General features: G+C 38.5%; 1 protein-coding gene across 1 annotated transcript; it reads left to right on the forward strand.

Moving 5' to 3' along the window:
- Positions 1-206: 206 nt before the first annotated feature.
- Positions 207-12,654, forward strand: LOC141817802 (eukaryotic translation initiation factor-like). Its single transcript, XM_074705430.1, has 7 exons — positions 207-564; positions 1,910-2,005; positions 3,040-3,234; positions 5,029-5,126; positions 11,234-11,321; positions 11,434-11,784; positions 11,858-12,654. Exons 1-7 carry the CDS (start codon positions 388-390, stop codon positions 12,524-12,526), a joined length of 1,674 nt encoding a protein of 557 aa, XP_074561531.1. The 5' UTR covers positions 207-387; the 3' UTR covers positions 12,527-12,654.
- Positions 12,655-12,802: the final 148 nt, after the last annotated feature.

Raw genomic sequence — 12,802 nt, forward strand, 5'->3', positions numbered from 1 at the left:
CCCAGTAATAGATCTATATTAAAAACGTCAAAAATATTCAACCCCGTTTACACGTTTACCCACAAAGATACTCCCTCGGAGTCCAATAATAACTACGGTGTATCTGGTTTCTTCAAATTGAGTGGCTTTGATTGATTCTCGATTTAAAACTCCCATCCATAGCGTTGCGTTGTATGCCCTTGAAAAATATAAGGGCTTCCGCCGCTTAGCGTGGTCTGCTCTTCCTCTCGCCCTTCTCTTCGCATCGCTGAGAGCGAAGAGGGTTTCGGCAAGGGCACCTTTATCAATCTCCCTCCTCTTTTTAGCTACCCTTGCGGCGCCGACCGGGTTGAAGTTCGGCACCGTCGCGGGAGAGAAAAGAATTTAAGAGAAGGGATCCAGCGAGGTATGCAGTCAGATCCGACGGTCATCAGCTTGAGGCCTGGAGGCGGAGGAAACCGTGGCAGCAGAATTGTCGCCCCTCGGTTCGAATCCTCGATTTCTGGTGGCAGCGCCTCGCTCAGCCCCTCCGATCTGCCTGTCCTCCGCCCACATGGCGGCGTCGGCGCGGCTATCTCGGTCAAGGTTGGTGGAAAGCTCTTTATCAATCTATTCTGTATTTTGATTGATAACGCTGGTGTATTTGAATTATTTGATCTGATTTCCAGTTCTGAAGCTGAATTGACTCGTAGATTCATCAGTTTTACATCTGGTTTTCGTCGATCTACTATATTTTACTCCATCTGAATGAAAATCGATTATTTTGGTGAAATATAACGCTTCTTAGTCCCAGAGTCGAGTAATCCAGTTAATTTGACACTGGAAAAGTAGTTGGAATGCACTATGATTTTGTTTGGAGTGTATTGAATGAATTTATCTATTTGTATCACTAAATTATTGTCATTTGTTTAAGAGATTAGACGCTGTTTTTTTTTGGCTATTGCTGATATAGCTTGCCTGCAATTTTCCTGCAGTAAAACAATTGGCTATCTTCTGACTATATATTTCTCCTTGACATTCTTGAGTGGAGCTTGCAATAACTTTGATATCCATTATTAGAGAGTTTTCGCCCTCCAAATTTAATTGTATTCCAGATAACTCATATCTGGTATCTTCTTGTTAACTAAACCTTTAATTATCTTTACTAATTTGTCCTATGGTGAATTTCTTGAGTTCTGGTAATTGACTATTCACTTTCCAATTTCTTGAGCTATTCATTTGACTAAAACATGTCATGGTTCTGTTATCTAAACAAATGAAATTCTGAAGTGTTTGTTTCTGGTGATGCCAGTTTACATTCTGGATAAATATTAAGCCAGTAAACAGCTAATATAATTTAATGACTATTTTGTTAGATTGGAGACCCCAGGTTTGAGAGTCATGAACGCATCCGCTACACAAAGCAACAACTTATGCAACTTCGTCAGAGTACTTCTGTATTTTCATTTCTGAACCGTTTCTTCCATTTCGTTATAATATCTCTTTATTAATTTTCAATTTGTGGGACCTTTTTGGCATATTCTTTGCATGCCTATTAATGATGGGTTGAGTCAAATTTGGGATAAATACACAAGTTTCCTCATCAAATTACTGTCAATCCATCTCATTCATTTTGCTTATTATTTATGCTGTAGTTTATCTTTGTCAGTCTTCTATAAGGCCGACAACCAATTTCTTGTACCATACTGTAATTCATAATTGCACGTTTTCAGGTTTTCACCTTTAATGTATCACCTCACAATGAGGCTACTTTTTTTCTGTTTCAGTTTTGAAATATTTGCTTGTTCCAAAGGGATTAAGCTAGGAGGTTTTGGATCAATTCTCTAATAAACTAAATCAAAGATTTCTAGTATTGGTGATTGTTCTTGTTTAGGGTAAACTTTGCAAGTAAATCCTCTTGTGTCTGAATATCTTATTTTTGGCTTTGCAGTTTGCTCAGGCATCTGAAGACATTTTGAAAATCAAACAGGAGGTTGATGCTGAACTGCTTCCTGAAGATCAAACTTGGGGCCATAATGATGCCAATGTATATTCTTCGATTACTAGTTTTGATTGCCCAAGCTACTTTTTGTTCTCAAATGCCAAAGCTATATTTTGTTAATAATCATATGTATTTTACTATATACAATACACAAATCATTACAGCATAGTTATTCAACAAAAGTTTATCTAGGATTAGTTAGTGTAGCTTTAATATGAGAGAAACAAGTTAAGATGATATGATTACTGATGTTCAGAAACAGCTAATTGATTCTTTAATTTTAGGAAGAAATGAGTAGGAGAGTTTAAACAAAAGCATAGTTAACACAGTTAAAATCAGTTAAGAGGATTGAAACATTACCAGTGATATAACATTACATAAGATTCCGCCAGAAGGTAAAATTCATGTAATTGACCCTAAACAGTTGATATGAAAACAACTTGATAATTACAACATAAATGCATTTGGTTATTGCTATATAAAATATTTCGAATATTAACTAATACATTATACAATGTAATAACTATATATTAGACAATTTAGGATTTGCTAAATTATACCTGACAACACTACTTAAAACCTAGCATTAAAATGCAATTTATAATATTTAAACAATAATCCCAATACATAAAATCCAACTTAGTCTATTAGACAAAATCAAACAATCTAATGAACACAAACATATAATCTAACATGTTTTGTATGCTTGCTCCCAACTTTTACCATCGAAGCTGCAATTTGATAAAAGTGAAATGGTTGATTGTTTTTGGTTATCTGCAGTCAGAAACCTTACTAAGACCTGTTAAACCTTATCACAATACATAATTTTTTACTGCCCACTTGATCATGGTTGAGCCATTAAGGCGCCTCTGTGCAGTTGTGCTGAACTACTTCATTTGAGAAGCTTTTGTTTTGCAAAAGGCTAATTACTACCAAAAATACTACTTTATCAGATATTCATCAGTTGTTAAAATTTCTAACTTGTTCATTGTCTATAATTTTTAGCAAGTTTTTGTCTTGCTTGTAATTGTCCTTTTCAATGATCCGTAAATCTCATAGCGCCTGCATGTGGTCTCCAGTTGGGAAGCCAAACACAGAATCGTTATTTTGAGCAAGATAGTCGTGATTGGCGTGGCCGATCAGCACAATCTTCTGCATCTGCAGATGAGAGATCTTGGAGCACAATCAGGGATAATAAAGAGTCAAATATCTCGAGTTCTGGTTACCAAGACATAAGACAATCACAGTTTAGTTCAAACACTCAAGGATTTCAGGTAGTGATATTAGTGAATTTAAGAACTTACTTAATATACTTGAGTAATATGGTTTACCTACATGCATTTCTTGTCAAATTATCTTTTCTAAATTTGCCCCTCTTTGTTTTTGGTCTTTTTATTCATCGTGTTTCTGATGATTTATGGTTTTGTGATTAATATCCATAATCAATGTTTTAAATAAAATTGCTTGCTTAAAGTTAATTTAAAAAGGGCATTCTAATTTTGGTTTTTAAAGGATTTTTGATGTGTAACTGTATGCTCTACTACTATGCAAAATGGAAGCTTTATTCTTGTTGATTTGTTTAATTCAATTCCTATTTTGAAAACCTGCATTTATGTTGCTTGGTGGTAGACCTGCAGAGTTGTCAATATCCTTTTTGAAAGCCTATCTTGAGGTTTCTTTTGCAAATGGAATCTCTTAGAACTGTACAAATGGAAAAGTCTTGCTGTGTTCCTAAGCATGCAGGTTATCCAAGACTTTTAGTTGATGTTTTCTCTTTTATTGTTTGTGTTTTCTCCTGCACTGTGTTCACCCCCATCATCACTCTCTTAACTTTCAAAACTTATCTCAAAATTAATTAAATCCATTATTTAGCATCATAGAGATGTATCATTCTAAGTAATGTCTTTTTTTTTGCTCATTTTTGCTTTTGAAATGCTTGTCTTTATTATCCTATTTCTGCACTGTTAATGCCCTGTAGTTATATTTTAGCGATAACTTTTTTTTGTATGATCCTAGTGTGTCTCATGTTCATGGGGCTGTTAATTGATTGTGTTTGTATGCATGTACTTACGTCAGTGGACCTAGTCCTGCCATCTTTAGGTTCTTATTTTATCTTTAGCTTTCATTTCAATCATTAACTGATGGGCAACATAGAGATATGTCAAAGGATCTACTTTCTTCCATCTCATATAATAGAGCTATTTATGTGTATGCCATTACTAGTTTTGCTCTAGTAAATAACTATTTGCATGTAATTCTGCTGGCACTTTAGTAAATGATTTCTTCCAAAAAAAAAAGGGACAATCTGGTACACAAAGCTCTGCCAATGTAGGTCCCGGAGAAGGGTCTATTATACATAATCTTATTCTACTTTGCAAGAGGTTGTTTTTGAAACTTGAACTCGTGACCTCCAGGTCACACCGTAACAACTTTATTGTTGCGTCAAAGCTTCCCTTCTTTAGTAAATGATTTCTTTGCATTCCTCCTCAAATGTTTATGAAGCAACTAAACTTTTGTAGGCCCAAGAGTAATCAGGTTTTAGATCTGCCATGTTGAATATTTGGAGATAGTTTAGAACATAATTTGTTGCAAAAATTATTGTATTTATGCATATTGCTTTAGTCTTTAGAAAGATACTTGATAAAGTAAATTATGATAATGTTCCTTAAACATTTCCCTGTATCAGATTGTTATTTTCATTGTTTTGAATCTCTATTCATATGATTTTGCATCATAATCTCAAACGGATAGTTGTATAAACTTTCTGTAACGAAGCATTTTTCTTATACTTGTTATACAATCCTCTGAGCATGAATTTGCTGTTGCATTTGCTACTCTAATGTCTTTGCACCTGCATCTAGATGCTCCAAGTTGTTTTATACTACCTCAGTTAGATTGATGTGACATTTTTAGTCATCTTGTAGGTAGTGCTTGACTTATTCTGTGTGAATTTTTTTTATAGCTGTTGCTGGAGTTTTAGTGTTCTTCTATCTCCTTGCCTCTTGGATCCCATTGCCTGTCTGATTTTATAGATGTGATATTAATACTCTTAAATCACAACATTGTAGGGTGGGCCTACTCCTGCCCTAATCAAGGCCGAAGTGCCCTGGTCTGCTCGAAGAGGAAATCTCTCTGAAAAAGAGCGTGTGCTGAAAACAGTTAAAGGGTAATTAGTCCAATTTTTTATTTAGTCTTGCAGATGGGTTGATGATTTGATTATTATTTGTTTAGCTCTTAAGGTGTATTAGTGTGTGCCACAATGAAGCTGTGTTCCATTCAGCGATTAATCTGCTTTGACTTTACGTCACACCCACCTGAGCGAAAGCCTGCCTAAGGCACAAGCTTCACTTGCCACATGTGGTTTAAAATAATGTCAAGGTAAACCACAATAAACTAAACACATGCTTTTGGGCAACCACGACTACCAACTTGCACTTGGAGGCCAAAGAACTCTTAAACTGGGCTCAAATTCGCAGTGGGTAATGCAAAATGATTTGCATGAATTATTATTCTGAATTAAGAACTCAAATAAATGATACAATTAATAGTCTTATTGAAGCATTAACATTTTACTTAAGTGCATTTAACATAAAAAGCAATATTTACATTTATTTATAATCATTCCACATTTTATTATTTCACTTTGTTATAACAAATGAATCCACTAAGAGGTGATTCCGTAGGCGCTAAGTTAGATCAGTTAAAGCCCTCATTGGTAATATGTATCAACCTAGCGTGGCACATAATATTGATTGCGCCCACATTGTATGTGGCTGGTCAGAAGTCCTATATCACATGACTAGCCTTAAAATATTCACTTTTATAGTATTTCTTTAGGGTTTTCACAATGGTTGTTCCACTTTGAATTATATAATCATGTAACAATTTCACATTTAAGGCATGGTTAGATTGAGGGACGTAATGCTGCTATTTATTAAATGTTGTGCAAAGTTTGTAGTGCATTGTTAGACGACTTTTAGATGTAAGAAGTTATAGCATATGAAAAAACATACAGACATTGGAATAGAAATCAATTACAGGCATGGAAGGGCAAAATAGTTTAAATGACAAGTAGCAACAAATGAGTAATGTGATAATTTTAAACTCCCTCAAGTGTGATTCCACATGATAGGCTACAATGATAGCACAATACACATGAAAGGGAAAATAAATTAACAATTAGCATTACCCATGTTATACACCCACAATTAATTTAGTTTCACCCTATTTCGTTAATTAACCATCAATTTTATCCCTTTTTATAATACTCATAGCAGTATATTAAACAATATTAATTCTTTCCGAATTTGTTTTTCATGTACCAAGGTCATGTATCAAGAGATCAAGAAAGGAAAATTGCCCACATCAAAGGAGTTCACATCAACAACAATTGCCCCAAATCTTCTCAGCTTCACTGAAAGACTAGCTCTATAAGATATGAACAAACACACTCATTAGTTGACACCAAGGTTTAAAATATCGAGCCGTGCCGAGGTTTCAATCTCGGACTGGAACAATACAGTTTCGGTACCGTATCGTACTGTACCGGTATAGTTTCAGTATTTTTAAAATATAAAATATCTTAATTAAGATATAAATTATATGTACCCAGCTTGTTACATATGTAGTCAATTCGAGGATGTCCTTTGTCTTCATACAAAAGACCCTTTCCTAGAGCACCTCTGATATATCGGATAATGCTTGTTACAGCATCTCAATGTTTCTTGCATGGAGAGTTGACTTACTACACTTACTGTAAATGAGATATCCGGACGAGTAACAGTAAGGTAGTTTAGTCTCCCTACTAATTGCCTGTATCGTTCAGGATCTGAAAGAGACTTCCCCTGATTTGGCATGAGCTTGACATTCGGAGAGCTGGAACTTGCTAGCTTGTTGCCGTTACTGGAAGAGGGCAGCGGAGAAGAGAGGCGCACGACCACAAGAAGAGTGGCGTCGTGAGGAAGAAACATGCTGCTCGTCGCATCGTGGAAGACGCGCGACGAGGAAGCCACCGTGATTGCTGCGTCGCGATGAGGAAAACGCGCGACGAGGAAGGCGGCTGACAGAAACGCACGCGAGGAAAACGCGTGGTGAACAAAGAGAGAAGGAAGTCGTTGTAATTGCTGCGTCGCGACGAGGAAAACGCGCGACGAGGAAGGCGGCTGACAGAAACGCACGCGAGGAAAACGCGTGACGAACAGAGAGAGAGAAGGAAGAGGATTGGTTTGGACGGATAACCCTAAACCTAAGGAGGGAGGAAAACCCAAACCTAAACACGAGCACAAGCGAGGAAAACGCGTGGCGAACACAGAGAGAGAAGGAAGAGGATTGGTTTGGGCAGATAACCCTAAACCTAAGGAGGGAGGAAAACCCAAACCTAAACACGAGCACACGCGAGGAAAACGCGTGGTGAACAGAGAGAGAGAGAAGGAAGAAAAATTGATACTGTTGTGTTGCTGGAAAAGCAGAAGGTGCTGGAATGGCGTCACGATTGCTCTCTGTTCGCGGTGGACGTCGCGAACAGGGATGGAGAGACGCGGGAGGCTGCCTTCTTGGGCAGTGCGGCGTCGAGGAGGAGGGACTCGATGAAAATAAAAAATTTAATCTAAATATTTAAAAATAAAAAATAAAATGTTTTGATAATTTTATAGGTTTTGATAAAACCTATTTAAATTATCCTAAACTATAACTCCGAACTATAGCTAGGAATTGATTATTAAAATCTAATTAATCTCTAAGTTTTAAAAACAAAAAAATGAAAAATCGCGGCCACAACGCGCGACCAGTACGCACGGATCGTCGCCAACCCCGGGCGGCACCTTCGGTGGCATTGCCAGGCTCAGGTAGCGCCTCCGGTGGCGTCGCCGTGGCCACGCGACGTCTCCGAAGGCATCCCCCGATCGGAATTCCTGTGCTGACGCTATGCCGGTGCCAATGCCTCGGCTGAACAAAATTTTTCGCTTGTATCGTCCGATACGGCTCGAAATTTCAATCCTTGGTTGACACTCCACGCCAGCAGTTAAGATTCACAATAAAGGAATTTACCTTGCTTCCAACCAACATCAAGGAAAACCATACCCATGCATTCCCAAATTTTACAAATAAAAATAAATTGCCTTGTAAGAAAGAGCTATTACACAACAAATCTTAAAGGGGCACAATAAACTAAAACCCCAATTAAAGAATTAATGCAAACTCAATTAACAACACTACAAGAAGAATCAAGTTGCAATAACAAATAGGTTGAATTCTATTTCACATTGTAAAATAATATGGAATCTTCCTTTATTACAAGAGATAAACCCCTATTTATACACGAATATAGGGGCCTATTATAGGAGAATTATTTTATAAAAAAGAAAAATAGAATATTTATCCCTAATAGATATTCTAACACTCCCTCTAAATATTCAACTTATCAAGACCTGGATGTCCCAACTGAGCATGAATAAGAAGGGGAGATGCTACTGCCGAACCAACAAGAGAGGACTGTTGAAGTTGATATAGGCCATGAGATTTATATCCGAAGCTAATCATCCTCTCCATACTCCGGTCCTGTAAGGAAACAGAAGATTTAATAAACGGGATGACATAATCAAGAAACCGAGTAAGCTGACTAATTGATAATAAATTAAAGGGAGTATCGGGAACATAAAGAACATTATGAATAGAAAGAGACGGAGAAGGATGAACAATACCGACACCCTGGGATTGAATTTGAGAACCATTTGTCATGGTGACAAAGGGTAAACAACCAGAAGTAGAGAGAGAAGAAAAAAGTGATCTATTACCAGTGATATGATCGGTGGTCCCGGAATCAAGAACCTAAGAACTCGAAGAGCGAGATATGCCAGCAAAGGAATTTCCAGTGAGTGTAACGGCAACAGAGGAATCAGAGACCTTTCGATCCTCATATCATTTCAACAAGTCGTTATATAAAGGCGGTGGGGTCGGATTTGGTGGCAACTGTGAAGTGGAAGCTGAAGGAGCGACAGAACTCTGGACGATCTGCGTAGCACGGGAATGTCGATCATGTAGACTCCAATATTTATCAATCATGTGTCCTGGTCGGTGGCAATGATCACACCAAGAGCGTCCTTTGCCACCCTTACGAGGTGGAAGTCTGTTGTTGTTTCGAGAGACCAAAGTTGATGAGTAGGGAAGCGTACTGAAGGCCTGTTTCGCCATCTAAAGCATTCACGCGCTGCTCGCTTTCTGTGGAAAGCGCGAGCTCGTGACCTAACCACCTCCGTCGCCACTGCTTCTGGGAGGGAGAAAGCGAGGAGGGAAAAAAGGATAGGGGGTGGTCAAAATTGCACCTTTTGTATTTGCTCCTGGCGGCACTGTGGTTGCTGAGCGTCTTGCGGCCCAATGTCGACGTGGCCGCCGTCGAGAGATGCCATGCGAACGCAGGGATGCAGTGCAGGAATACCGCCGATGAAGCAGCAGAACCGCAGGACAGATCGGGAATCGCGATTGGGAGAGATGCTTCTGGCCGCTGATGAAGCAGCAAAACCGCAAGACAGATGCACTCGATCCTCTGTCGATGGCGAGACAGAGGCGTGATTCGGTCGACACCGCGATCCGAAGGAATGAAAGGAAGACTCTTTTGCATGGCGCCATGCTCCAAACGTTGAAATCAGAGGTGCTTGGTCGACGGCGAGACAGAAGCGCTGGACGAGGAGGGAGACGCCGCGATTCGAAGGAAGGAGAGGAAAGCTCCTTCGCACATGGCGGCGGAAAAAAAATTCTAATCCCGCTCTCATACCATGTAAAATAATATGGAATCTTGTTTTATTACAAGAGATAAGCCTCTATTTATACACGAATATAGAGACCTATTCTAGGAGAATTATTCTATAAAAAAGAAAAACAGAATATTTATCCCTAAATATATTCTTCTAACACCATAAAATCACATGGTCGGCGAAGAATTACCCTAACCCATATCTAGGAATTCCAAATCCAAAGCAAGGAAAAGAAACTCATCTAGCAATTTCCATGATCCGTGAAGCTAAATCAAGAATTTCTGGCCATTTTGAACCAAAAGCAACTCCAATATGAAGACTACAACAATAAATCAATGAGGAAAGTTTACTATAATTGAAGAAAAAGAAATTTTCAAGATCAGATCACTCAAGGTGCACAACCTCCTCTAAAACAGAACTAAAGAAGGAATCATTTGCCAATTGATGATGATGTATTCCCACCCATAATAACCATAGAGAAACTGTAATCTGAAGAAGGCAAACAAATCATTTTGATTAAAAGAGGAAATGTAGAGATCGATTCGAATGAGACTGATGGAGGGAATGATTGGCACCATCTACAAATAGGGAGAAAGTGTTGTTGCAGGAGAAGGGATTTTGTTAGTGGAAGACGGAAGGGGATTGGTTTCCCACCGTTTGTTGGGAAAGATGGGTTGCTAGGGAAGGGAGATCAGTGATTGTTGCTCATCGAAGAGGGCAATCATGTGGCTTATTGTGTGATCGGTTGACATGAGCTTGGTGTTGTGGCTTACTAGAACCAACATATGAAGGGAGAGGAGTTTGGGGTTTCAACTCCCAAGCGAAAGATAGCTGCTTTAAATAAACCTAAGAAACTCAACTCTTCAGTAAAAAGGTGAAATCCGCCACCCTAGCGGCCTCACACGGTCGGCTTCACGACCATCTGTGAGGAGGTAAATCGAGAAGCCGTAGTTGGCCACGACGGAGGAGGGCATTGTCTCAGTTTCGCCGAGATTCGAACCTTTACTCTCTTCAACAATTCTGCTCCGTTGTAACCAACTCAGTTATACCCCGGGGACTAAGAAACTCAACTCAAACTTAGAATTATGGACAAATTCGACATTAACTTAAAACAAATTTGGTTCATCCTAAACTGGTCAAAAGAAGTCCAAATCATGCTCAATTTGAATCTACTTAACCCTAATCACAACGCCAACCTGATAGAGTTAACCAAACAATAATTACACTCAAATGACCCAAATAGCTCCAAATTAGACTAACTTTGAGCCCAGCTAACCTGATTCATAATCATTTCTAATTACAGTTAATCTGCCCCAGACAAATTAAATTTACCCTCAACAACCACCATTAAACTGTAATTACTGACAACTGCTATTAATTCCAGAATTTTTCACTTATCTGGATTGAAGGTTATAACATTTAAGTTTCTGATTTTACACTGAATATTCTTGTGCTGTTCTATGATATTCATCTGCTAATTCGTGTCTTGTAAAGTTTATATTATGTGGTAGTTGGTTGATTGCAGTATATTGAACAAGCTGACACCAGAAAAATTTGATCTGCTGAAGGAGCAGTTAATCGATGCTGGAATCACAACTGCTGATATTCTAAAGGTTTTGAAGTTAACTTGTTTAAAGTTGTGATAGTGTTTTTTTGTTTTGGTTTTTCTGTTAAGTTCATCTTTTATTTCTCAAGAATAATTTGGACTAAACAACTTTGGTGCAGGATGTCATAACTCTCATATTCGAAAAAGCTGTCTTTGAGGCAACATTTTGCCCCATGTATGCTCGTCTGTGTGCTGATCTCAATGAGAAACTCCCTCCATTCCCTCCTGAAGAAGAGGGAGGGAAAGAGATCACTTTCAAGCGAATACTCTTGAATATCTGTCAGGAGGCATTTGAAGGTGCTGACAACCTGAGAGCAGAAGTGCAAAAGCTGATTGGCCCTGACCAAGAAATGGAGCGCAGAGACAGAGAGAGAATGGTTAAACTCCGTACTCTTGGTAACATTCGCCTCATTGGTGAGCTTTTGAAAGAGAAGATGGTACCAGAAAAGATAGTTCATCATATTGCTCAGGTAGTGCTTGTTTATTTTTCTAATCTACATGACTTTATATACCCAGACCATTGCTAATAGTTGTTTTGAGCAGGAGCTGTTGGGACATGATGGACAAACATGTCCTGCTGAAGAGAATGTTGAGGCAATCTGCCAATTATTCAACACGATAGGGAAGCAGTTGGATGAGAGTCCCAATTCCCGTCGTTTTAATGATGCCTATTTCAACCGTCTGAAGGAGTTAACTAGAAATCCCCAACTTGCCTCACGGCTAAGATTTATGGTTCGTGATGTGCTTGACCTACGTGCAAACAATTGGGTCCCTCGACGAGAAGAGGTAAAAAAACTACGTTGGTTCCAGGGGGTTGATATCACAGTGGGAGCCATACGACAATTATCAAAAGACTATGATCAACTTGGTCCTCGTCACTTGAAGCTAGCAAGGATTGTCTATTCCAATGGTGCTATGACTTGGATTCAAAAGGCAGCTCAAGTGAATATTTCGTCTGATTCTGAGGAAGAAAAAGATGCAAGTGAAGATGAGAGGCTTACCCGTCTGGAGAATATGATTTCTGATGTTGATGGGCGAGTCAAAGTCTGTCTTGCGGAGATTCATGTTCTGCGTCAAGAAGTTCGAGCTGTCACACAAAGACAGCAGGATGGCCTTGCACAGCAGCAGCTCATATGTGACATGGTGCAGAAAATGCATATGCATTTTCAATCTCCTTCTCGACCTCCTCCACCTAGTGATGATGACATGTAATTTGAGTAACTTAATAATTCTATGAATTTTTGTAAAACTTAAAACTTTGCTTGTGCTTGTGATGGATATTTTGGATGTGCTTAAGGTTGTATGGATTTGCTTTTAAGGTTCTGTGGATATTTTCTATGGTTCATAATTGTGTGATAATCTTGATTTTTATATGGATATAGGGGGAGTTATACAGATTGAATATGGATTTTTTTAGAGGGAGATATAGATTAAAAAGGGATTTTTAAATCTAATATATTTAGGGCGAGCTTATTGAATTAAACAACT

This window comes from Curcuma longa, unplaced genomic scaffold, assembly GCF_044706935.1.
Source record: "Curcuma longa cultivar G26 ecotype Majalengka, Jawa Barat unplaced genomic scaffold, ITB_CL_G26_1.1 contig_21926, whole genome shotgun sequence".
Taxonomy (NCBI): Eukaryota; Viridiplantae; Streptophyta; class Magnoliopsida; order Zingiberales; family Zingiberaceae; genus Curcuma; species Curcuma longa.

What these genes read in the sequence shown, in the direction of transcription:
- LOC141817802 (XM_074705430.1), top strand. Translation starts at nt 388, where the DNA reads ATGCAGTCAGATCCGACGGTCATCAGCTTGAGGCCTGGAGGCGGAGGA. An exon ending in GGGGCCATAATGATGCCAAT is followed by an intron (nt 2,006 to 3,039) that starts GTATATTCTTCG and finishes TGTGGTCTCCAG; the next exon opens with TTGGGAAGCCAAACACAGAA. An exon ending in CAACTGCTGATATTCTAAAG is followed by an intron (nt 11,322 to 11,433) that starts GTTTTGAAGTTA and finishes ACTTTGGTGCAG; the next exon opens with GATGTCATAACTCTCATATT.